Consider the following 27,320-nt stretch of genomic DNA (forward strand, 5'->3'; position numbering starts at 1 on the left):
ACTAAAGCTGAGTATGAAAGCAAGAGCCCCGAATGTTGCTGCACACCTGTAATCCAGCACTCAGGAGGCTGAGGAAGGAGAATCATGAGTTTGAGGCCAACCTGGGCCTCAATAGGAAGACCCTATCTCAAAAAAAACAAAAAAACCCAAAACCCAAACACTAGCCAGATGTGGTAACATACACCTTTAATCCCAGCACTTGGGAAGCAGAGGTAGGTGGATCTCTGTAAGATCGAGACCAGCCTGGTCTCCATAGTGAGTTCCAGGCCAGCTGTGGCTACAGGGAGACCTTGTCTCAAAAAAAGAAAAAAAAAAAAAAAAGAAAGAAAGAAAGAAGCCCACAACAAAGAACCAAGATAGCCCTCTTGAGTACACAGTTTTGCATAAGAAAACAGGGCACTATGTTGATCAGCTGCCTGTAACTGCAGCTCCAAGGGATCTGACACATCTATACACACACACACACACACACACACACACACATATATATACACACACACACACATACACACACACACACACACACACACACACACTAAATAACTTTTTTTAAATATTCTCTTTTTTTTTTTTTCAGACAAGGTCTCCCTGTAGCCCCAGATGTCCTAGAACTCACTATGTAGACCAGGCTGGCCTTGAACTCACAGAGATCTGCCTGCCTCTGCCTCCCAAGTGCTGGGACTAAAGGCGTGGGCCACCACACCCCACCTTAAAAATATTCTCTTAAGAGTTTATTATAAACTAGTTTCATAGGCCACAGAAAAATAAAAGGGCTATGTACAGCCTTTCAGGGAACAGGCAAGGAACTGAAGAGGACCAAGATGAGTCTAGGGCCTTGGAGGGGGCCCTGAAAAGGAAACCAGACAATCTGGTGAGACTCCTCGAACAACAGCATAACAAACAAACAGGTCTGTAGTAACATGGCCCTGGGGAATCCGGCCCATGCATCTGTGAAGCTACTTCCATAACTGTGGTCTGTGATCAAAGAAGGCCTCACATCCCTGGTGGAGGGAGCCGCATCCCAAGAGGGGGTATGCCCATTGGAGTTCCTCGGCCAGGAGGGATCCCCATTGGGGGATCCATGGGAGGCCTCATGCCAGGAGGTGGGCCCATCATACCTGGAAGAGGTGCTCCTCGGCCCATAGGTGGGAGAGGACCTCCACGACCTGGTGGGTACCAAGTTGGGGCTCCTGCAATACTGGCTGTGGCTGCAGCTGCAGCAGCTGCAACAGTGCCTCTTCCTTGTGGTGTCATCATCTGCTGGGATGGCCCACAAACCCCACGCACTGGCCCAGCAAGTCCTGCAGGAGCCTGGGGCATGGAAGCACCAGCTGAGATTCCTCTGCCAGTAGCCCTACCGATTCCTGGGCCCCCAGCAGCTCCAGCAAGTGGCAGTGGAGCAATGCCAGTATCTTTGGGAGGTGGTGCTTCTACTGTCATAGAAACCAGGTTCTTCCCTCGAAGTAACACCAAACCAAGGACTCGCTTCTCTTCCCTTTCTGCTTGTTTGGAGTTCTTTGGCTTGATCTTCCTGAACTCATCACAGTCACAGAAGATCAAATTCATATTCTTGTCAAAAGCTTTGAAGGTCCCAATGAAGATCCGGCCATCTTGCAGGATGCATCTCATCCTGTGGTCAATGTGCAGCAACATCTTGCTGCTCTTGCCCACAGTCATGGTAGCGGCTCCAATGGCTCCGATTCCCTCCAGATTCACCTCCACAGAGGCCTAGACACCAGCCAGCAGCAGAATTCCCACTGCCGCCAATGGAAACAGTCTACAAAATACCACCTGGAATGACACTAAATCTTTTTTTTTTTTTTTTGGTCTTTTTGAGACAGGGTCTCCCTGTAGCCCCAGCTGTCCTGGAACTCACTATGTAGACCAGTCTGGCCTCGAACTCACAGAGATCCACCTGCCTCTGCCTCCCAAGTGCTGGGATTAAAGGCATGTGCCACCATACCCAGCACTAAATCATTTTTAACGAAAGAAAATGGGACAGTTAAAGATAGCTCAGGACAATTGCAATGGGTATTGTGTCAGTTGCTTTTTTTGTTGCTGTGAAAAAAATACCTGACAGAAGCTACTTAAGGGAGGAAGGGTTTATTGTGGCTCACAATTTGAGGACACAATCCATCATGGTGGGAAGGCATGGCAGCAGGAGTGTGAGGCAGCTGCTCACATCCCATCCACAGTCAGGAAGCACAGAGAGCTCAATGCTGGTACTTAGCTTGCTTTTTCCTTTTTTAAAAAATATTTTATTTTATTTTATTATTTTATATGTATGAGTGTATTGCCTGCATGTATGTGAGTGCACCTGTGTCCTTGTTGTGCAATGCCCATGGAGGTCAGAAGAGGTTGTTGGTTAGGGACTGGAGTTACAGACAGTTGTTAGCTGCCATGTGGGTGCTGGAATTTGAACCCTGGTCTTCTGCAAGAACAATCAGTGTTCTTAACCGCTGAGCCATCTCTCTAGTCCCACTTTCTCCTTTTTATTCACTCCAGGACCCCAGCCCGTGGGATGGTTAGAGTGGGTTTTCACACTCAAGTAACCCAATCTAGAAACTCCCTCACAGGTATACCCAGATTTTTGTTTCCATGGCAATTTTAAATCCCATCAAGTTGATGAAAGATCAACTAGAGGATACAAGGAAGGACCTTGTCAGTCCAAGAGGACCAATCTTGGTGTCCAGAAGCTCATTCTAGAATGTGATGTTTATACCGAAACACTCAAGGATAAGTGGGAGAAGTCCAGGTGACTAGGACAGAGACACCCTGGGCTGAGAGAACAAGAAGGATCAGGAGATGAGAGAAGGCCTGGTGAGGTGCTGCACGCCTTCAATTCTAGCACTGGGAAGGCAGAGGTTGGAGGATCTCTGTGAGATTGAAGTCTATATAGTATGATCCAGGTCACCTGGGGTTATAAGGTCTACAAAATGCCGCCCGGAATGTTTTTTTTGAAATAAAAAAAAAAACAGAAAAAAATAAAGATGGGAAGAGGATAAATGACCCTAAGCAGAAGGCAGAGAGGTAACTAGGTCATGCAAAACACATCAGCAATGAGAGAGAGAGAGAGGGAGAGAGAGAGAGAGAGAGAGAGAGAGAGAGATCACAGAGCTCCTGGCAGGATTAAATGCCATCATGTATTCAACTCCATCAGCTCTGTCCCTGCTCAAAAAAAAAAAAGGAAGCTAAGGATGGAGCCATCTTGAGGCTTTAAGGGCAGAGACTTACTGAACATCAGACATCCAGGCAGCAGGAAATGGGCTCGAGGAACATCATGAATGAATTCATCGTTTTGAGATGACTTTGTGGATGGGAAAAAGGACACTGAAGTATCTGCATATAGAGAAGGAAGCATCGGTGTTCACAATGTCCTGGTTCTTTTCCTTTAAGTCTTAGGTGGCTTTCTGAAGATTTAAAGACATCCATATGTGGGGCTGGAGAGATGGCTCAATGGTTAAGAGCACTGGATGCTCTTACAGAGGACCTGGGTTCAGTTCCCAGCACCCATGTGGCAGCTAACAACCATCCATAACTCCAGTTTCAGAGGATCCAACATCATCTTCTGGCCTCCATGGGCATTGCATGCATAGGTGCGCTTGAATACCTGCAAGCAAAACATTCATATGCATAAAATTAAAAAACTCAACAAGGTCAGGACCTGAAGAGACGTCTTGGTGGGTAAAGTGCTTGCCATGCAAGTATGAAACCCAGGGTTTGAATCCCCAGCACCCACATAAATGCTGGGAGGGCTTGGTGGCCTGCCTGTAATCTCGGCTTGGGAAGTAGACACAGAGGATCTTGGAGCAAGCTGGCTAACTAGACTTTCTGAATTGGTGAGCTCTGGGTTTGGATGAGAGACTCTACCTTAATATATAAGGTGGAGAGCAAAAGAGAAAAGCACCTGATGTTAACCTCTGTTCCCCACATGCACACCCCCACACACATGCAAAATGCACAACAATGCACATGTGAATGCACATACAGGCATGCACACTACACACACACATATATAAGCAAAACAAACAAGGTAGATGATACCTAAGGAACAACACTCAAGGTTTACCTTTGCCCTCCATACACACACACACACACACACACACACACACACACACACACACACACACACACACCCCAATAGGAAAATAAAGGTGAGGAAGGGTCTTATGACAGTTTGAAAGCATGACTAACTACATCAGTTCCACGGGTATATGGCGATCTATATTGTACTCCCTACCTTGAGCTTAGGCTAGCTTAGCTTTATGGACTGGTTGGCTAATAGAACACAGTAAAAATGATGTCATGTCACATGCTGTACCACTGAGCTACACCGAGACCCCTCACTGGAGGATCCTAGGCATGCTTTCTACTGCTTAGCTTGATCCCATCAGAGGGATTCTAGGCAAGTGCTCTGTCACTGAACCATACCCTCAGTCCCTCACTGGAGAGTTTAGGCAGGTTTTCTACCTCTGAGCTACAATATCCTCAGCCTTAATTATTTCAGATGGAGGGTCCATAGGGTGTGTGAATTCTATCTAATAAACCCATTATGTGAAACGAAAGCATTCAGTGTCACAGTGCAGGTTACCAACTGGAAACTAGACATTCTGAGTCATGGTTCCTGATGGAGGCAGTTCCGGGAGCATAAATTCCAGGGGAAACAGAGGCAAAGGAGAACAAGGGTGGGAAAAGGAGGGGATAGGAACAGAGTGTGACAGCTGGGAGGGAAAGCGAGAAGACTATTCAGAAGATTTCCCACACTCCTCTTTTATAAGTTCTGGGGACGCTAAGGATGTCAACATTTCGCTTCTCATGTGTTTTCCACAGACTCACCACAAAAGAAGGCAAGAAGATCTGCATCTACCCAAAGACTAAGTGAGCAAAGAGATATATTTCATTATTGAAAAAATAGAAACACCTGTGGCCTGCTGAGTTTTCAGCCTTAAGACCCTTGAATGAAGCTCTTGGCTCTGTTGCCTTCAGTGGAACCTAAAGAATTTCTTCAGGGAGTTTGTGGTCTCAGTGGGAGGAGAACATGATCTCTATCAGTTTTTTTTTGTTTTTGTTTTTGTTTTTGTTTGTCTTTTTGAGACAGGGTCTCCTTGTAGGCCCAGCTGTCCTGGAACTCACTATGTAGACCAAGCTGGCCTTGAACTCACAAAGATCCGCCTGCCTCTGCCTCCCAAGTGCTGGGATCAAAAGTGTGTGCCACCACGCCTGGCTTTTTTTGTTTTTAAATAAAGATTTTGACTTATGTGTGTCTGGTGAGATGGCTCAGTGGGTAAAGGTGCTTATTGCCAAGCCTGAGGACCCCAGTTCAATCCCTGGGGCCCACAAGGTAGAAAGAGGGAAAAAAACTCTAAATGTCGTCCTATGACCTTGAGACACAGGTGTTCTGTAGCATGCATGTGCCCATGCATGCACGCTGTGCGTGCACACACACACAGAGAGAGTTGGTAAATGTAATTTTTAAAAAAATAATTTGACTTATCAGGCATGGTAGTGCACATCTTTAATTCCAGCACTCAGGAGGCAGATGCAGGCAGATCTCTGTGAGTTCAAGGCCATTCTGGTCTATATAGTGAGTTCCAGGCCAGCCAGGGCTACACAGTGTAACCCTGTCTCAAAATAAAAAACAAACAATAAAAACCCAACAACCAAACACAACAAACAAAAAATGAAGCTGGAGAGATAGCTCAGCATTTAAGAGTGTGTACTGCTCTGAAGAGGACCCGAGTTCAGTTCCCAGCGCACACATTAGGCAGCTCATAACCACCTTTAACTCCAGCTCCAAGGGACCTTATGCCTTCTTCTGGCCTCCATAGGCACTTCACTCATGTGCACAAACCCACACACATATACACATAATTAAAAATTTAAAACTTGGGCTGGGCATGGTGGCACACGGCTGTACTCCCAGCAGTTGGGAGGCAAAGGCAGGCAGATCTCTGTGAGTTCAAGGCCAACCTGGTCTACATAGTAAATTCCAGGCCATCTGGGGCTACAGGGAGACCCTGAAAAAAAAAAAAAGATAAACACTTAAAAATATGCATTTGACTTACTTGTAAGATTTTAGTTTTTTCTTTTTCCATTTCTGCATCTCTGTATGTGGTGTGCACATGTATACATGTATTTTTTACATGTGTGTGGATGTATGTCTCTGTGTGGGTGCATGTGGAGGCCGGATGTTGATGTCAGGCAATCCTTGTTTGCCCTTCTACCTTATTCATTAAGCTGGAGCTCTCAGTCAAGCCCATAGCTTACCAATATGGCTAGTCTTGCTAGCTAGCTTGCTCTGGGGATCCCCTGTCTCTGTCTTTCAAGGCTGGAATTACAGGCAGGTTGCCATGTCCATCAAGCATTTACATGGGTTCTGGGGATCCAAACTCTGGTTCTCACACGTACATGGCAACTGTTTTAACCACTGGGCCATCTCCCCAGCCCAAATTCTTTTTTTGGAAAAAAGAATTACTTTTATTTTTAACTCTGTGTGTGTGTGTATGTGTGTGTGTGTGTGTGTGTGTGTGTAGGTGTGTGTGTGTATGGTGTGTGCAGGTTAGTTCAGGTGCCTGTGGGGGCAAGAAGACGAGGATACTGGAACCTCTGGAGCTAGAGCTTCAGGGAATTGGGAGCTGCCTGATGTGGGTGCTGGGAACTGAACATGGGTCCTCTGGAAGTGCAACATGTGCTCTTATTTGCTGAACCATTTCTCTTGCCCTTTTTTTTTCTTAACGGATTTACTAGCAAAAGGAGCTTTTAGCTGTAATTTCAAATTCTTACCAGTAGATGGCAATAGTCTCCTACCGTCTTGTAAGGGTTCTCATGAGGTTTCCTGGAAGTTTCCTGGTCCATGAATCTTTACTGAACATCTAACTGAGACTGAGGACATATGTGATCAGTAGGGTAAGATGGCAGGGGAGAGAGAGAGAAGAAGAGAAAAGATAGTTCAGTGGGGGTGTGGTGGCTGAGGTAAGAGGATTGCTGTGAGTTTGAGGCCAGCCAGGCTACATAGTAACAGGCTAGACAAGGCTACATAGCAAGACACTGTCTCCAGGAAACAAACTGCTGCTAAAATCCTTCTGGGGAGGGGGTTGTAAATGAAGACTGCCCCTCCTCCTGAGGTCCCAGTGACAAACTGGGGTACGATTCCACCAACCCAATGAGTTTACTGGACTTATTGACAGAGTAATGGGTTAGGGATTACGTACAGGAATGTGGGTGCTCCCCACAAGGCCACATCAGAAAATCTCTACCCAGCATGGGTGACAGCTTCCCCAAAGCAACATAGATGGAGCCTCCCTCTCCCTTAGTCTTCCCAGCCTATGCACTCCAGCCCTTCCCTCAGGCCACTGGCAATTAGAGACAAATTGCCCACCACAAGTTGGGAGGTGTGGCTGGATACTCAGGTGAGGGTCCCTGACTCTTCTAGTCCCTCCTATATGGGGCATCAGTACAGCTGTGGTAATCTTTGGCAAGCAGGCACAGATGAGCTCAGGAAGATGGCATCTGTTCAACTCAGAGGACAGTCTTGTATAACTCAAACAAAAAGCAGTGGGGCCAGCTGGGTGTGATGGAACATGCCTTTAATCCCAGCACTGGAAGGCAGAGGAGGCAAATCTCTGTGACTTCAAGGCCAGCTTGGTCTACATAGTGAGTTCCAGGCCAGCTGGGTCTACAGCGAGACCCTATCTCAAAAAAGGACAAAAAAAAAAGTAGTGGGGCTGAAGAAATGGCTCGGTGGTTAAGTGCACAGGCTGCTTTTGCAGAAGACCTGAGTAGGCAAACAGTGACCACTAACTCAAGTTCCAGGGGATTCAAAACTCTCTTTAGACTTCTATGGGCATTGGACACATGTGGTGCACATACATACATACATATGTGCATGCATGCAAAACACTCATACACATAAAATAAAAATAATTTTAAAAATAGTTCAAATTAGGCTGGCATGGTGGCACACACTTTTAATCCCAGCACTTGGGAGGCTGAGACAGGTGGATCTCTGAGAGTTCTAGGCCAGTCTGGTCTACATATTGAGAGCTTGTTACACACACAAAGAAAATAGTTCAGCCTTTAGGAAGGACAGGTGAGGGTGGGGGTTGAGAGCAATGAAATATACATAAAGCTAAATAGACCCCCTCTGATGGTTAATTTGATTATCAGCCAGCCAGGTGTGGTGGCATACGCCTTTAATCCAAGCACCTGGGAGGCAGGGGCACATGGATCTTTGTGAGATCAAGGCCAACCTGGTCTACATAGTGAGTTCCAGGCCAGTTGGGGCTACAGGGAGACCCTGTCTCAAAAACAAAACAACAAAAAAATTGTCAACTCAACAGGATCTAGAATCATCTTGTAAGTGAAGAGATGACTCAACAGTTAAGAGCACTTGCTGCTCTTGAAGAGGAACCAGGATTCAGTTCCTAACACCCATGTAGTGGTTAAGAACCACCTGTTACTCCAGTTTCAGGGGATCCAACATACTCTTCTGGCGTCCTTAAGCACTGCACACATGTGGTATGTTCATATTACATGCAGGCAAAACACTCATACATGTAAAATTAAAATCATTAGTAAATCAAAAATGGAATCACTGGGAGGCACAGCTCTAGGCACATCCGCAAGTGAGTTTCTAAATTGAGTTAATGAGATGGGAAAACTCACCCTGAATGTGGGCAGCACCGTCCTATGGGCTGGGGTTCTGGATTGAATAAAAATGACCACCTGCTTTCATCTCTCTCTGTTTCCTGATTGTTGATGCCATGCGAGCAGCTGCCTCATGCTCCTGCTGCCATGCCTTCCCACCATATTGGACTGTGTTCCCTATAACTGTGAGCCACAATAAACCATTCTTTCCTCCCATTGTCTCTACCAGGTATTTTGTGGAAGGAACAAGAAAAGTAACTAACAGCACCCCCTCCCCCATACATACACAAGATAATGTAAGTTGAAGGATTTGGAACTCAGGCAAGGCAGGTCTAGCAGACAAGGAACCCCAGCTGACAGATAGACTTAGGCCTCAGCAGAGACAATTATGCATTGGAGAGAGAGAAGCTGTAGGAAATGAGCTGTCCTAGTTGGCATCTCTGTTTCTGTGATAAAACAGTGACCAAAACCAACTTGGAGAAGGAAATGGTTTATTGGCATATTGGTTGCACTCATTCATGGAGGGAAGCCAACACAGCAACTCAAGGCAGGAACTGAAGCAGAGACCATGGAGGAACACACTGCTTACTGGCTTGATTCTCCTAACTTGCTCAACCACCTTTCTTATAGTCTAGGCCCACTTGCCTAGGGATGGCACTGCCCACAGTGGGCTTGGCCCTCCTACATCAACTAGTAATCAAGAAAATGCCCCAAAGACATGCCCACATGTCAATCTGATGGAAGAAATATCCCAGTTACAATTCCCTCTTCCCAGGTGTGTCAGGTTGACAACTGAAGCCAACTATGACAAGAGCCAAGGGTTGATTTTGGACTTTGTGGCACACATGTCTAATTACCGCACATGGGAGATGGAGGCAGAAGGATCAGGAGCTAAAGATCCTCCTCAGCTACATAGTGCGTTTGAGGCCAGCCTAGGCTACATGAAATCCTGCCCCTGCCCCTTCCCCCAAAAAAGCCAAGGATTGGCTAGAATGTAGTTAGTTCCTAGAGAAATCAGTCACTCTTCATTTCCACCCTTCACCTCCCAGCTCTCTTTGGTAATAGCCTTGTCTCCTCCATTAGGAATCCACTGGTTCAGCTAAGGCTAGGATGGAAAGTCCATTAAGGCTCCCCCAGGGGAAGACGGACATCTATTCAGTGCATTAGAGAGGAGACAGGGCTGGCCAGGAGGCCTCAAGAGCTGACTCAGCAGTGGCCTACCCAGGAGGAGCTGTGTTGTTACCTCATCTGGCCAACAGCAAAAGCAAGCCCAGCAAATCCAGGGGGCTTGATTGAGGGTGTCTCTGCATTGAGTTCTGTCCTATGCAAGGGTTGCTCCTTCTGTGTGTAAGCGGTTTCTCTCTCTCTCTCTCTCTCTCTCTCTCTCTCTCTCTCTCTCTCATTTGTAAAACAAGATGTCATAACGTAGCCCCTGCTGATCTGTAATTCAGTGTATAGACCAATGTATTGAACTTCCTGCAATCTTCCTGCCTCTGCTTCCCCAGTCCTGGGATTTGCCATCACACCCAGTTTCTGTGGTGCTGGAGATGGAACCCAGAGCTTTGTGCATGCTAGGTATGTACTCTAGCAACTGAGCTACACTCTCAGCCCTGGCTTTCTTTTTTTATTGTGTGCTCACCCTCGTGTGTGTGTGTGTGTGTGTGTGTGTGTGTGTGTGTGTGTGTTGTGGGTGGATGAATGTGTGTGTGTGTGTGTGTGTGTGTGTGTGTGTGTATAAGTCACAGAAGACATCAGGTATTCTGCTCTATCACTCCCTACTTTATTTTCTTGAGACAGGGTCTCTCACTGAACTTGTAATTAGGATGGCAGCCACTGAGCCCCAGGGATCCTCCTGTCTCTGACCGCCACAATACTGGGGTCCCCAGAACCCATGTAAAACAGCTAGGGGCAGCACATACTAGTACTCTTTACCCTGGGGAGGTAGAGACAGGAGGATCCCTGAAGCTTGCTGGTCAACCAGTCTAGCTAAGTCAGTGAGCTCCAGGTTCAGTGAGAGACCCTGACTCAAAAAAAATTGTGCAAAGTGATAGAGGAAGATACCCAAGACCCAAGATACCTAAGGTTTACCTCTTGCTTACACACACACACACAGAGCTTACCATTGTCCCTGACTAATAGGAAGTGATTAGCCCACAATAGTGTTGCATGCCTATAATACCAGCACTTGGGAGGTCAAGGCAGGATTATGCATCCAAGAGCAGCCAGGACTATATAATAACACACTGCTTTAAAAAACAAAAAACAAAAAACGAGCTGGGCATGGTGGCGCTCACCTGTAGTTCCAGCACTTGGGAGGCAGAGGCAGGTGGATGTCTGTGAGTTCAAGGCCAGCCTGGTCTACATAGTGAGTTCCAGGACAGCTGGGGCTACAGGGAGACCCTGCTTCCAAAAGACAAAAAAAAAAACAACAAAATAAAACGGGGCTGGAGAGATGGCTCAGCAGTTAAGAGCACTGACTGCTCTTGCAGAGGACCTGGGTTCAATTCCCAGCACCCACATGGCAGCTACGAACCGTCCTTAACTCCAGTTCCAGGGGAATCCGAAGCCCTCTTCTGACCTAGGTGCACTCACACAGGTACACTCATACACATAAAATAAAAATAATAAAGAAAATATTTTAAAAAATATATAATAAAAAAACCAAAGTGGGTCTGAACAATAGTCATCACTGGAGGAGGGCTATGGTGGTTTAGATTAGGAATGTCCCCCATAGGCTCCAAGCATTTGAACAGGTGATCTCCTGTGAGTGGCACTGTTTGTAGAGGTTTAGGAAGTGTGTCATGCTGGAGGAAGCATGTCACTGGGGCTGGGATTTGAGAGTTCCTAGCTTTGCCCACGTTCAGTTTCTCTCTTTCCTGTGTCTCAAAGATGTGAGTGTTCAGCTTTTTGCTCCAGCCACGTCTGCTGCAATGCCTCCCCACCATGATGGACTCTCATCCCTCTGGAACCATAGCCCAATAAACTCTTGTATGAGTTGCCTTGGTCATGGTATTTTATCACAGCAACAGAAAATTACTAGTACAAGGGATTATGGGGCCTTATCCTTTTCTTTGGAACTATTGGTTACTGATGGACTCTGGGAGAGGTTTAATTGAGATGGGATGACCCACCCTGGATATGGACAGCACTATTCTCTGGGTTGGGATACCAGGAATGAATAAAAAGGAGGAAGAGAAACTGGGTGTGATTGTACTAGCCTATACTTCAAGCAAATGGGAGGCTGAGACAGGGGAGTTCAAGGTCATCCTTGGCTAGCCAGTTTGAGGCCAGCCTAAGCTACAAGGAACCTAATCTCAAAACAAAAAACAAAGAGAAAATGAGCTGAGTACCAGCATTTAGCTCTCTGTTTCAAGACAGTGGATTTCATATGACCAGCTGCTCCCACTCCTGCTGTTCCACTTTCCCCTTAATGAACAGCATCCCCTCAAACCATCCGCCAAAATAAACTCTTCCTTCTTTAAGTTGCTTTTTGATAGGTATTTTGTCACAGCAACAAGAAAAGTAAGGAAAACACAAAGTGATCCAGGTTAGAAGAAGTCAAGAGGGTGGACCCCCATTGTGGTATCTAGTGGGTTTTTAGAAAAGGAAAAGAGAAAAGAGATTTAAGCTCACTCTGTTTTACAGCGTGCTGCCATCTGCTCTGTAGTAATGGAGCAAGAAGTCCCTAACCAGAGCCAGCACCTTATTTTGGACTTTCTAGCCTCCAGACCTATGAGAAATACACTTAAAAAAAAATTCGGCTGGGCATAGTGGCACACGCCTTTCATCCTAGCATTCGGGAGGCAGAGGCAGGTGGATCTCTGTTGAGTTTGAGGCCAGCCTGGTCTCTATAGTGAGTTCCAGGCTGGCTGGGGCTGCAGGGAGACCCTGTCTCAAAAAGACAAAAAAAATTATTTTTTTATGTGTTTGAGTGTACTGTCTGCAAGTGTGTAAGTGCACCAGTGTCATGTAATGCCCAAGGAGGCCAGAAGGTGTCAGATACCCTGGAACTGGAGTTACAGATGGTAGTAAGCCACCATGTGGCTATTGTGGGAATTGAACCCGGGTCCTCTTCAAGAACAGTCAGTGCTCTTAACCGCTGAGCCACCTCTCCAGCCCCAAGAAATACACTTCTTTGCTTTATCAATTTTCCAGCCTCTGGTGTTCTGTTCCAGAAGCAGCAAACAGACTAAGGCAGATCATTACAACACCATTTCCTTTCAACTTCCAGGTGACTGACATAGTGATGGGTAAAATCCCCATTTTACAGATAATGGAGTTGAAGGTCATAGATATTAAAGACATAGCAAGCAGTTCTGACACTGGGCCCCAGGTCAGTCCATTCCAAAGTCTGTGCTGTCCCCATTTGTGAAGCCTCACTGAGGATGACATAGCAGCTGCCCAGTGCACTTAACTCTGGGAAAGTTGAAGACCTGACAGCTTCTTTGTCTGCTAGATGCCTGAAGGTCTTTTAAGGGGAAGCTGAACCAGTGCATATCCCTGATCCTAGCACTCAGGAGCCAGAGGCCGGAGGATTGTGAGCTCAAGGGCAGCTTGGGCTACAGAGCAAAACCCTAGGGGAGAATCTTCGGTTCTAATCTACAGACCTTGGTAACACAAGGTAACACAGTAGGTCTCTGTTGCCACCTGCTGGCCTCTTTCAATATGAATTCCTGTTTCCAGGGTTAAAACTCTAGTTCTGTAGGGTGCAGTGGTTTATGCCTGTAATCCCAGTATTTTGGAGACTGAGGCAGAACAATCCTAATTTTAGGCCAGTTGTACTATATAGCTAACTCCAGGCCAACCTGGGATACATAGAAATATCCTGTCTAAAAAAAAATAAGAAAGGAAGGAAAAGTAATTTTAAAATGTTTTCATTTTTTTGTCTGAGACAGGGTCTTATTATTTTGCCTAGGACGGCCTAGAATTTTTGATCCTTTTGCCTTTGCCTCCTGGGATTACAGGCATGTGTTACCATGTCTGACTTAATAGCATTCTTTGCAGAAATCAGTGCCACAATATTATTAGCTTCATGTAGCAAGCCCTCCAGTCAAACTAGGAAAGAGCTTTACCACTGAGCCACATCCCCAACCCCTCACTGGAGGACTCTAGGCAGGTGCTCTACCACTGAGCCACACCCAAGCCCCTCACTGGAAAATTCTAGGCAGTTGCTCTACCACTAAACCAGCCATGCCCCCCAGGCCCTCACTGGGGGATTCTAGGCAGGTGCTCTACCACTGAGCCACACCCAGCTCTTCACTGGGGGATTCTAGGCAGGTGTTCTATCTCTGAGCCAACACCACCAGCCTTCTTTTTATACTTTATATTGAGACAGGGTCTCATTAAGTTGCCCAGACTGACTTTGAACTCACTCTGTAGCCTAGATTTTCGACTCTCCTGCTTCCTGCCCCAACTATACCTGGCATGACAGACCTGAGCCACCAGGACCTCTTTCCTGGACTTTTTTTCTTACAATTTTTTTCAAATTACATTTATTTGTGTGTGTGCATATGTGTATGTTATGTGTGTGTATGAGTGTCACAGCGTGGGTGTGGAGATCAGAGGACAGCTTGCAGAAGTGGGCACTCTCCTTCCACTATGTAGGTCCAGAGAATTGAACTCCATCATCTGGTTTTGTGGCAAGCACCTTTAACCCCCAGCCGTCTTTCTGGCTCTGGCCTGTGTCAAATACATTTTGGAAGTCTAGGTCTCTATCTTTCAACCTCTTCTCTCAAATTTTAGCTGATAGCATCACCTGTCCTTTGTGCAAGACACTCACTGAGGTCTAGAGTCCCAACAGTCCTGATGTTCTTTTTTAAAAATTTATTTTTATTTTATGGGTATGAGTGTTTGCATGCAATGCCTATGGAAGCCAGAAAAGGAAGTCAGATCCCCTGGAACTGGAGTTAGAGACCCTTGTCAGCCACCATGTGAATGCTGGGAACTAAACATGGGTCCCCTGCAAGAGCAGCCTCTTAACCATTGAGCCATCTCTCCAGCCCCATGATGTTCTTTTAAACTTACTGACTTTCACAGGGAAGGTAACTCACTTGAGTCTTTTCCTCCCTGGTGCCTCCAAACCACAAATTCCTCATTACCACTCTGGTTTATCCCAATAAGAGCTAGTCTGATCCTTTAATCCTTGTTTAAATGACTGGTGTTTATTGATGCCATAAAATCTGGGCAAGAAGTCCTAAATCTTTCTTTAGCTAGACCCAGAGCATAGGACAAGTGGGCAACTCAGAATGGTCGCACAGACATCGTTAGGAATGCCACCTACTCCTCCAGTGTTTTCTACAGAAACCCCTTCTGCTGGGTGCTGGGGTGATAGCTCAGTTGTACAGTGCTTCCCTTGCAGCACAAGGACAGGAGCTCGCTATCTAGAACCCATGTTAGAAGACAAGTCCGGCATACTGGCTAGTACCTGCAATCCCAGTGCTGGGGAGGTGGAGACAGGTATCCCTGGGACTTTCTGGCCAGTCAGCATAGCCTACTTGGTGAGCTCCAGGTCAATGAGAGACCCTGTCTCAAATAAAGGTGGGAGGTGGCAAGATGGCTCAGCAGGTAAAGGTGCTTGCTGCCAAGCCTCACTAGCTGAGTTCAACTCCCAGGACCCACATGACAGAAGGACAGAACCAACTTCTGTAGGTTGTTCTCTGACCTCCACATGCATATGCACACACATTCACATGCACTACCACAAGTGTACACCTGCACATGCCAGCATGCCTACACCCCTGGGCACAGACATATACCAAGGGAGAGAGAGAGAATGAGATCAGTCCCTGGACACTCTTGTGCTAGGAACCACCACTGTCCCTCACCTACCCACTGCTGACACCACTCCCTTGTTCCTTCCCTTCCTTTGGAAGCACTGGGTGATTAGATACGCACAACGGCCACATGGCACAACCAAAACCTTCAGTGGTTCCCTAGTGCTTACAAACTACCACTCACTCTTTTGCCTCTATCAAATGTAAAGTTTTACCAAAAGTTCCTGATTTAAGAGGAATCATTGGCAATTTCAAATTAAAGTACTTCTTTTTGTCTGGAGAGATGATTAAAGCACTTGCTGCATGAGGGGATTGGGATCCCAAGAACCCACGCAAGTACTGGCTGGGTTGTGATTCCAGCCTCAGAAGGGGATCCCAGAGCAAACTGCCTAGTCAGACTAGACATATGGAGCTCTGGGAGTTTGAGAGGCCCTGCCTCAATGAATACAGTGGGAGAGGGAGTGATGGAGGTTGATTGCAGACATCAGCCTTGGGCCTCCATGTGCCCACACACATGCAAACACGCATAAACACACATGAAAATGGAAAAAACAAACATATAAATACCTCTTTTGTTATGGAAGGCCAGGGGATCAGTGGGGTGTGGTGGTCTATGCCTGTAATCCTAGCATTCAAGAGGCAGAGACAAGAGGCTTGCTGGGAGTTCGAGACTAGCCTGGAATACTTATGGAAACACTGCCCTTAAAAAAAAAAAAAAATACAAAATAACAAGAAAGGGGGTTGGGGATTTAGCTCAGTGGTAGAGCCCTTGCTTAGCAAGTGCAAGGCCCTGGGTTCGGTTCTCAGCTCCGAAGGAAAAAAAAGTCCAGGGGCTGGAGAGATGGCTCAGTGGCTAAGAACACTTGTTCTTGCAGAAGACCCGGGTTCGAATCCCAGCACCCACATGACAGCTAACAACTGTCCGTAACTCCAGTTCCAAGGGATCCGATGGCCTCCTCTGTCCTCCGCAGGCACTGCACGACATGGGTGCACTTACCTACATGCAGGTAATACACTCATACACATAAAAATAATTTAAATTTTTTTTAAAAAGTCCAGCAGGGGAGATCCGTCAGTGGATAAAGTCAGTAGCCACCAAGCCTGATGACCTGAATTCGATCCTCATGACACACATGGTGAAAAAACAAGACTCCTGCAAGTTGTCCTCTGACCTCCACACGTGTATGGCAGAATAAGAGCACGGTGAGCCAAGGGGGGAGGCGCGCGCACCGCCCCCCCCCATGTAATCCTAGTCCACGCCTGTAACCCTAGCCCTGGGAAGGCAGAGACAGGAGGATAAAGGGTTCAAGGTCATCCTTGGCTACACAGTGAATACAAGGGTGTCACTAATTAATTAAAAAAAGCATTGAGAAGTATGAATGAGGCTCTGGGTTCTACTGGAAGGATGGATAGAATCTAGATAGAATCACTAGTTTAATGCTTACAGGGGCCCTTCGTTCTTTTAGTGGAAAACGTGTAACCCTCCCAAGCATCTTTGCTGAGGCGCACAGGTCCCCTGCCTGTGGGGTACCCTAGGCAGGGGCGGACCCCACCATGAATAAACAAAGTGTCTATGGGGATTTCTATCAACAGAAAAACTGGGGATGGAAAGATCCAGGGAGGCTCCTGCAGTGTCAGTCCAGCACCTGGGGGTCGCCATCCGGGTGACCAGAGTTTTCCGGTGCGTCCGGCCAAGGACAGCGCTTTCCGGCTGCGAAGCCCGTGGTTCCTGCGCCCTACCCCTAGTGGGCGACGCGACCGCGGACTGCAGAGCGTCACGCGCAGGTACAAGGAGCCGCAGAAGGACGCACACAGCACGTGCTGAAAGTGAGACCCAGCCAGTGAGAAAAGGTCACAGCAGCGTATCGGATCCCGCCCCACCACGATAACGGAAAAGCCTTCTGATCAATCACAGAGCCCTACGGCTGTGGGAGAGCTGGAGGCGGTGCGCTGAGTATGGGCGGAGCCAGCGAGGGCAAGTCCAGGCAACAGTCCATCAGGCCCGGCTCCACCGTAATGATTGAGAAGTGACCAGACCAATCACAGTGTACTTTGGGCCCTGAGGGAGCCAGACAGGCGGTGCGCTGGGTGTGCGGTAGAGCCAGCTAGGCAGGTCGGGGTAGTAGCGGATCAGTTCCCGCCCACCATATTAATGGACAAGCCTGTAGACCAATTATTATGCTATTTTGGCCTCGAGGGGGTCGGAGAGGCGGTGCACTAGGTATGGGGTGGAGCTAGTGAGGGCTGGTCGGGCTGCCCTCCAGGTCCCACCCCACGGCCATGACGGACATGCCACTAAACCAATCATAGTGCACCATCTCCCCTGAGGCGTGCCAGCCAGGCTGTGGATGCTGAGCGCCTCCGGAGGGGGCGGAGGCGTGTGGGGAAAGCCTCTTGGAGCAATGGGGGCGGGGTATGGGGAGATGGACACTGCTCTCAACCAATGGAAGACGAGATCTGTCCCCGTTAGCGCCGGATCCCCGCGGGTAGGGCGGGGCGGGCGGCGCCGCGGGGATCCCGGGTGGCCCAGAGCCCCTGACGGCGTTAATCGAGGCAACATGGACCGGATGGCCAGCTCTATGAAGCAGGTCCCCAACCCACTGCCCAAAGTGTTGAGCCGGCGTGGGGTCGGAGCTGGGATGGAGGCAGCGGAGCGCGAGAGCTTCGAACGGACTCAGGTGAGGACCCAGGACCCTACGGCATCTGTGGGAAAGCCGGAAACATACAGGGTCCCGAGGAGGCTTGGAACGGAGTAAGGGGTCTTGCAGGCCCCGGAAGGGACTACACAAGGCGGCCGCATCAGAGGCATCTTGGGGTGCAGAACGAGGCGGGTCTGGTGGAGGTCGCGGACCAGGGCATCCCTGCTGGCTTGGGGAGCTGATTGCGCCCCCGGGACCTACAGATCAGTGCGACCGGGGCGGGGGGCGGGGGGGACCAGACCCGGCGGGTACCATCACTGGTCACAAGGGAGGCCAGAGGGGGATGCATGCAAAAGGGACCGCTGGAAGGAGTGCCCCCGGCCAGGGGAAGCACTTGGGAGCCAATTGGTTTTTGCAAGTGTCGGGGCGCTGGCCTGGGGTTGGAAGGGGTGGCTCTTGATCGCTTCTTGTTTGTATTGACCGACACCCGCCCCCCTCCACACACACACACACTCCTCAGCATCCCGTTAACGGTGCCTCTAACTTGGCTCTCAGCAGCCCAGCTGTCAGCCTGGGCGGAAGGGGTCTGAGCGATGAGAAGGAATGTAGGAAATGCAAAGTGTGGCGGAGCTTGGAAAGTGACCCGGAGGACTGGAGGAAGGGAGGCGGCACGCCGTCAGGGGCAAGATTTGAGGCGGTTAGACTCTGCCCCTAGTGTGTCAGGATAAGCTGTCCAGTGGTACTTAAAATCCTGATTTGAGGATGTGCCCAACCGCTAATAAGCAGACATACCTCTTTGTCTGGTCTGACCAGGGCAGATGGCCAACATTTCTTTTTATCAACAAAAAGCCACAATCCACTTTTACCTGGAGCTTTAATGTTTTGCTTTATTGATTGGAGTCAAGCTGATAGGCGTGCGTTATATTCATCGGTTCATTTGTATATGAGATTGATTTCAGACAGTACATTTGGACCTTGGAATCCCAGTGCCAAAGTTGCCGGTGTCAATTTCTTTGGCTTTCAGAATTCTGCTTTGAAGATCCAGTTCGACTTCCACTGCAAAAGGCAGGTCCCCTGTTGTTTTCCGTGAGTGGGAAAGATAGGAGAGAGAGGGAGGCCTGTGTGTTCTATAAATGGAATCTTGCAGGGAAAAAAACCTTTTTACCCTAAGGGAACTTCACCCTCCTCTTGTTTCTGAAACCCTTGGCCCCACTCAGGTGTGTTTAGAAAAGATGAAATGGGGTCCAGGGTCTAACTGGTCTTAGGGATTTTATTCTTTTATCTTATAGACAGACCCCTTTAAAGATCAAACAAACCAAAAGAAAAGGAAGTTTGCTTTGGGCCTTGGGTGTTCCTTGCTTTGATTAGCTACTTGGTTTTGTGAATTTTCCCACTGCAAAAAAAGAGTGTATCTTCCCGTACTCCCTACCCCTTTTAATTGAAAGAAGAAAAAAACTTGGAGTTGTTGGATAAATAAAAACTAGAGTGATAGTAGATATAGAAGTTTGAGCCTAGGGCTGGCAAGATGGCTCAGCAGGTAAAGGTGCCTGCTGCCAAGCCTGACAACCTGAGTTCAATCCCAGGGACCCACGTGGTGGAAGGAAAGAATTAACTCCTGAAAGTTGTCCTTTGACCACTACACTTGTACTGTGGCAAGGGCCCCTCTCCCCACCATATGCACATATATGCAACAAATAAATAAATAGCGCACAAGTGGCACACGCCTTTAATCACAGCACTCAGGAAGCAGAGGCAGGCGGATCTCTGGGATTTCAAGGCCAGCCTGGTCTCCATAGTGAATCCAGACCAGCTGGGGCTACAGGGAGACCCTGTCTCAAAAAGACCAAAAAAAAAAGAAAGGAAGGAAGGAAGGAAGGAAGGAAAGGAAGGAAAAGAAAAATGTAATTTTAAATTTTTTTTTAAAAGTTTAGTCTAGCTGGGCATGGTGGCACACACCTTTAATCCCAGCACTGGGGAAGCAGAGGCAGGTGGATCTCTGTGAGTTCAAGGCCAGCCTGGTCTACATAGTGAGTTCCAGGACAGCTGGGGCTACAGGGAGACCCTGTCTCAAAACAAACAAACAAACAAAAAAAAAGTTTAGTCTAATACAGAGTGCTAGAAATTTGAACTTTTCCAGCCATAACTGACATTTCCCGTAATTGTCTGGGGAACACCCAAAAAGGAGCCTGTAGGTCATTGTATTCTGGTGTTTTACCATCAGTAGAACACATGTAATTTGCCAGATTTAACCGTATGTGTGTGTGTGTGTGTGTGTGTGTCTTGTGTGTGCCTGCATGCACATGCTGAGACAGAATAGAACAAAGATAGTTTTCCAGTTGCTGACACTATTTTTTTTTTTTTTTTTTTGGAGAGGGTATCACTATGTAGCTCTGGCTGACTTGCAACTCACTTTGTAAACCAGGCTGGCCTGGTACTCAAGAGATCTGTCTGCCTCTACTTCCCAAGTGCTAGGATTAAAGGCATGCACCACCATGCCCAGTTTCTCTTAGTAGATATTTGTTTTGTCTTTTTAATTAAAAAAACTTTGTGTATTGTGTATGAGTGTTATACCTGCATGTATGTAAGTGCACCCATGCCAATGCATGCAGTTCCCAAAGAGGCCAGAAGAGGGCATTGGATCCCTTGGAACTGGAGGCTGCCATGTGGGTGCTGGGATTCAAACCTGGGTCTTCTGTAAGAGCAGCCAGTATTCTTAACTGCTAAGCCATCTCTCTAGCCCCTGTTTTGTTTTGCTTTGAGACAGTCTCACTATGTAGCCCTCACTATGTAGACCAGGCTGGCTTCAAACTCAGAGATCCAACATGCCTCTGCCTCCCAAGTGCTGGCATTAAAGGTGTGCATCACCATGCCCAGCTCAGTTGTTGAAACTCTTGAGGGATGTTGGGCCTGGTTGGAGCACATACAACTGTCATCCCAGCATTCAGGATACAGAGGCAGGAGTATCCAAGACAAGGTTGAGGCCAGCCTGGTCTAAATAGAGAATTACAGGGTAAGCATGGCTACATAGTGAGAGCCTGTCTCAAAAAGAATTTCAATAACCAAAAAGACTCTTTTTCTCCTGCTTCATCTCTGGTATCTTAGGAGACCAAGAGAATCAGCAGAAGTATAATAATAATTGTGTTTGTGGCTAATTATTGTGTTTGGCACACCTCTAAATACAGTACTTTATTTGCTATCTTTAATCTTCATAAGAGCTGATGAGGTGGTTATCAAGCAGATTTTACTCAGAGGAAATTGAGGCCTACAGAGGTTAAATAACTTGCTGGGTAACAAAGCTGGAAGTGGTCCCAACCTTTAACCACTGCCTTGAGCTGCCTTTGAGTCCTGGGTAGGTCAGAGGACATTTGAATTTTATTTGTTTCTTTTGTTTGTTTGTTTGTTTGTTTGTTTGTTTGAAGGTAGTGTCTTTATGTAGCTCAGGGTGGCCTCCAGCTGTGCTCTAGTTTCCTTGGCTGGTGCTGTGATAAACACCATGACTAAAAGCAACTTGGGTGAGGAAAGGTTTCTTTGGGGGGTTTTGTTTGTTTGTTTGTGTTGTTTGTTTGTTTGTTTGTTTGTTTTTGGTCTACAGGTCAGAGTCCATCACTGAGGGAAGCCAGGGCAGGAATTCAAGTCAGGAACTGAAGCAGAAACCATGGAGGAACAGTGCTTGCTCCCCTGGCTAGCTCAGCTACCTTTCTTACACAGCCAGGACCCACCTGCCTAAGGATGGCACTGCTCACAGTGGGCTAGGCCATCCTACAGCAATCAGCAATCAATAAATGCATCACAGATAGACATAGTATCCTCAGGCCAGTCTGATGGCCTCATCAGTTGAGGTTCCTTCTTCCCAGGTAACTAGATTTGTGTCAAGTTGACAGCTGAAGTTATGACATTTCCCCTTGTCAACCTTGACACACAAGCACATTACTTTAAACCATAAACTTTCCTTTCTTGTATATCTCCCAAAATCTCATGTTAATATCACATTATAAAATATAGTATAACTCTTAAAAGTCTTTACAGATTTCAGTACTTTGAAAGTCCGAAGTTTTGGGCTGGAGAGATGGATCAGTGGTTAAGAACACTGGTTATTCTTGCAGAAGACCCAGGTTCAAATCCCAGCACCCACATGGCAGCTAACAACTGTCCATAACTCCAGTTCCAGGGGGACCCGACAGCCTCTTCTGTCCTCCGCAGGCATTGCACAACACGGGTGTACTCACATACATGTGGGCAATACACTCATACAAATAAAATAAAAATAATAAAATATTTTTTTAAAAAAAGAAAGTCCAAAGTTTCTTCAAAAATACAAAGTCTTCTAACTATATGTAGGCTACTGTAAAATCCAAAATGTAGCCAAAGATGACTTTGAACTCCTAGTCCATCTGCTTCAACCTCTCAAGTGCTGGGATTACAGGAGTGTGCCACCACACCTGTCTTTATGTGGTGCTGCAGATGGAATCCAGGCTTCATGCATACCAGGCAAGCACTCTACCAACTGAACCACATCTCTAGCCCCCAGAGACATTTATTTCAGTTTTACAGTCAAACATGGGTGATGTGTATGGAGCCTTGTGATCTCATGCAAACAGTGTAACTCTCCTAATCTTCAGCATCCTTACTGTAAATAAAGATAATGCAGGGCTGGAGAGATGGGTCAGTGGGTAACGTGCTTGATGCACAAGCATGGGGACCTGAGTTCAGATCCCCAGCACCCACATTACAAACAACAACAACAAAAAGCACCAGCTGCTCTTACAGAGGACCCAGGTTTGGTTCCCAATACCCACATGGCAACTAACAACTACCTATAACTCCGGTTCCAGGGGATGTTTGCCCTCTTCTGATCTCCACGGGCATTGCATACACATGTGTCTGTATATACATTTAGGCAAAACATTTAGACACATAAAAAATAATAATTTTGAAAAACAAAAAGCCAGCTGCAGCAGCATGCACCTGTAACCCCAGTAATGAGGGGTAAAGACAGGAGGATTTCCCAGAGCTTGCTGGCCAGCTGCTGTTCTAGCCAGATCAGTGTGCTTCAATCTCAGTGAGACTCTTTCAAAAAAAATAATAAAGTAGAGAACCATAAAGAGGACATCCAACATAGACCTCTGGCCTCCATATTTCCATATATAGGCACATGTACATAACCCCCCCTACACACACATACACTAAAGGCAATACTTGCAGGTTTATGGTGGGGAATTAATATGCATGAAGGTGTTTTGCAAACTGTGGAGCACTATTTCAGTGAATGTTATGAAGTTTTTTTTTAAGATTTTATTTTTATAGGGGCTGGAGACATGGCTCAGTGGTTAAAAACAGTTTGTTCTTGCAGAAGACCTGGGTTCAAATCCCAGCACCCACATGGTAGCTAACAACTGTCTGTAACTCCAGTTCCAGGGGATCCAACAGCTTCTTCTGTCCTTGAGAGCATTGTATGACACGGGTGCACTTACCTACATGCAGGCAGTACATGCATACACATAAAAAAATAAATAAAAATAATAAAATATTTTTAAATTTTTTTATTTTTCTATATATGTGTGTGTATATATGCCACAGGAGTACAGGTGCCTGTAGAGGCCAGAAAAGGGCATCTCTCTCTGAACCTGGAGCCAGGCAGCTAGCCAGCAAGCCCTAGGGATCGTCTTGACTCTACCTCCCACAGTGCTGGGTTTACAGGTATATGTGGCTATGCCCAGCTTTTTAAAAGATCTGGGTGCTGGGGATTTGAACTCAGGTCCTCATGCTTGTGCAGCAAGTGCTCTTACCCACTGAGCTGCATCCCCAGCCCTGTGCTTTTAACAAGTTTAATTCCACCTAGGATGTGAAAAGCAATCTTGCCCTTCCAAAAGCTACTGTGGGGTTGAGGATTTAGCTCAGTGTAGAGTACTTGTATCTAACAGTCTCAAGGATCTGGGTTTGGTCCCCAGCACGGAGGAGGGGGAAACCAAAAACTGCTGTAATGATACAAGGTTTGGGGAGTACTTTATAGTTTATTTTATTTTATTTATTTATTTATTTATTTAATTAATTAATTTTTTGAGGCAGGGTCTTACTGTGTAGCCCTGGCTGTCCTGGAACTTGCTGTGTTGGCCAAGCTGGCCTCAAACTCACAGAGATCAGTTTGCCTCTGTGTTGTAGAGGTGATTTTGCTATATAGCCTAGTCTGGCCTACAGCTTACTATGTAGCCCAGGCTAGCTTTGAACTGCAATCCTCCTTCCTTAGCCTCCCAAGTGCTGGGAGTACAGGCACTTATCACCAACCCTGGCTTGATTCTTGATTCTCACTAGGAAGATGAGTCATAAGACAGCAAAAATGTCACCTGTTGGTCAGACTGTGACAAACTCTTCTAGGAAAATGACTGGAGTGTGTGGATAGAGGACAGGCTGGCCGAGTGGGGAAAGGGCACCCCACCTTTCTGCCTGAGTTAGCACTGACCCAGGGAAAGGGAAAGGGTGGAGCCTTCAACCATGGGGAATGGCAGAAAGAAACAGCTGGAGGGAAAAACACCCAGAACAAGTGCATCTGAGGTTAATTGACTGAGACTAATGGCAAAGGGGGAGGAAAGAGGAAAATGGCTGTCTCAGCCCCCTGTAAGGTCATTGGTTCTCTGCGTGTGGTTCTCAGTGAGAGAGCACTGTCTGTACCTTAGGCTCACCTGCATCCTCATGTGCCTGATGCTTAGGGTAAGTTTCTATAGTACTGGGTAGAAAATGACTAGTTAATTCAGGCATGTGATACATGCCTATAATGTCCACACTCAGGAGCCCAAAGCAGGAGAATGGTGAGTTCATGGCCAGCCTGAGTTACATAGTGAGACCCTGTCTCAAACCATGCCTACCTCACCATAAGAAAATTACTAGCTGGAGCTGGAGAGATGGCTCAGCAGAGGACCTACATTCAGTTCTCAATGTCCACATGGCAGCTAACAACCATTTGTAACTCCAGTTTCAGGGGCTAGACCCCCTCTTCTGGTCCCTACAGGCATTGTACAACATGGGTACACTTACATACAAGCAGGCAAAACACATAAAATAAAAATAAGTAAATAAATTTTTTTTAATTACCAGTTAACTCAATCAAAGTAGTCCTAGGCTTGGGTTGGTACCTTAGCCCTGGACCACAGGAGACAGCAGTTTTTCCTAATGTTCCCCAGGTTCCTCCCTGAGCTAACCTTGTCTCTTCCATGTTCATCCAGTGGACTCTGATGGCATTTCCTGACTTTCTGTGTCTTGTGAGCATCCTCTTCCAGGAAGTCTGCCTTCCTTAAGTCTTTCAGCACTGTTTTCAAAATGTTACTCTTCCTGCCAGAGTGGGGACCAGTGACTGGATGGCCTAGCCAGCACTGCACCCCATCAACATCATTCAGTTTGACATAAGATGCCACTGGGTGTTGGGGGAATGAATAGTTTATTTTTTGACATCATACTTATTTTATTTGGCTTATTAAAGTAATTACATATTTACTGGTCCTTAATGTGTAATAGGGAGGGCACTGAGGAAGTAGTGTAGTAGGTAAAACTCTCACTGCACAAGACTGAGGACCTGAGCTGAAATCCCCAGAACCTACATACTCGTGTTTTACCTACATGTAGGTATATGCACCATGTGTGTGCAGTGCCCACGCAGGCTAGAAAAGGGCACCGAATCCCCTGGAACTGGAGTTACAGACAGTTGTTAGCAACCATGTGGATGCTGGGAACTGAACCTGGGTCTTCTGCAAGAGCAGCCATTGCTCTTAACTGCTGAGTCAGCTCCTTTTTTTTTTTTTTTTTTCTGAGACAAATTCTCATATAGCCTATACTGGGCTTAAATTCCATATATAGCCAGGGCTGATCTTGAATTTCTGATCTTCCTGCCTCTACTTCCCAAGTGCTGGGATTACAGGCATGCACCACCATGCCTGGCTGTATAATTCTATGCTGTGTGTGTGTGTGTGTGTGTGTGTGTGTGTGTGTGTGTGTGTGTGTGATTTCAGTGCTGGAGATCAAACCCTAGGGCTTTGTTGTGCTAGACAAGCATTCTGCCACTGAGCTGTAGCCACAGCCTTTTAAAAGTTTAGGTTGGAGGCTGTAGAGTTGACTCAGTAGTTAAAAGCGCTTCTTGTTCTTCCAGAGGACCCGAGTTGGGCTCCCAGCACCCTCATCTGGTGGCTCACAACCACCTGTAACTCTAGCTCCAGGGGATCTGATGCCCTCATCTGGCCTGAGTGGGCACATACACACATTTGACATACACTTGCACAGACAAACATACACATACACATAAATAAAAATAAAATAAATCTTGAATTTTAGTTTGAGATAGGGTCTCACTGAAGTGCCCTAGCTGGCCTGGAACTTGCTGTCTAGCCCCAGGCTGGCCTCAGACTTACGTACTAAGTAGCTGAGGATGATCTTGAACTCCTGATCTTATTGTCCCATGTACTGGGACCATAGGTGTACCTCACCATACCTAACTTTAGTGTAATTTATTGCCCACAAGAATACAAAATGTAAATAATCATCAGCCAAAATGAACATGTACTTTAAAAATTTTTAATTACTTTGTGTGTGTATGATGTATGCACGTGTGTGTGTGTGTGTGTGTGTGTGTGTGTGTGTGTGTATGTGGTGTGTCAGCTCTACATGTCCAGTTTTTTCTGGTTTTTTATTGTTGTTGTTGTTGTTGTTGTTGTTGTTTTGTCTTTTTGAGACAGGGTCTCTGTGTAGCCTCGGCTGTTCTGGAGCTCACTATGTAGACCAGGCTGGCCTTGAACTCACAGAGATCCACCTGCATCTGCCTCCTGAGTGCTGGGATTAAAGGCGTGTGCACGCCTGGCCTGTTTTTTTTGTTTTTTAAAAAAATATTTTATTCATTATTTTTATTTTATGTGTATGTAGGTAAGTGCACCCATGTCCAATACCCGAGGACAGAAAAGGCCATCGGATCCTCTGGAACTGGAGTTACAGACAGTTGTTAGCTGCAATGTGGGTGCTGGGATTTGAACCTGGGTCTTCTGCAAGAACAGCCAGTCTTCTTAACTGCTGAGCCATCTATCCAGTCCCTTGTCCACTTTTTTAAAAAGAGATGGGTACTGGGATTTGAACTCAGGTCCTCATACTTATACAGGAAGTGCTCTTACCTACTGAGCTGCATCCCCAGCCCTGTGCTTTTAACAAGTTTAATTCCACCTAGGTTGTGAAAAGCAATTTTTACCCTTCCAAAAGCTAAGGTTGCGGATTTAGCTCAGTGTAGAGTACT

General features: G+C 46.7%; 2 protein-coding genes across 3 annotated transcripts in view; one reads left to right on the plus strand and one right to left on the minus strand.

Moving 5' to 3' along the window:
* Positions 1-993: 993 nt before the first annotated feature.
* Positions 994-1,693, minus strand: LOC103746266 (small nuclear ribonucleoprotein-associated protein B-like). Its single transcript, XM_029553690.1, has one exon. The coding sequence runs from the start codon at positions 1,675-1,677 to the stop codon at positions 994-996; it is 684 nt and encodes a 227-aa protein (XP_029409550.1). The 5' UTR covers positions 1,678-1,693.
* A 16,225-nt stretch (positions 1,694-17,918) lies between these two features.
* Hip1 (huntingtin interacting protein 1) overlaps positions 17,919-27,320 on the plus strand; it is a 132,974-nt gene continuing 123,572 nt past the window's right edge. Inside the window, exon 1 of one of the 2 annotated variants that reach the window (XM_008848363.2) lies at positions 17,919-18,097. In XM_008848363.2, the coding sequence (XP_008846585.1) occupies positions 17,978-18,097 (120 nt within the window). In that variant the 5' untranslated portion in view covers positions 17,919-17,977. The remainder of the gene's footprint in view (positions 18,098-27,320) is intronic. The other variant, XM_008848365.2, reaches the window with a different exon arrangement.

Source organism: Nannospalax galili, unplaced genomic scaffold (assembly GCF_000622305.1).
Source record: "Nannospalax galili isolate Female #2095 unplaced genomic scaffold, S.galili_v1.0 scaffold644, whole genome shotgun sequence".
NCBI classification, from domain to species: Eukaryota; Metazoa; Chordata; class Mammalia; order Rodentia; family Spalacidae; genus Nannospalax; species Nannospalax galili.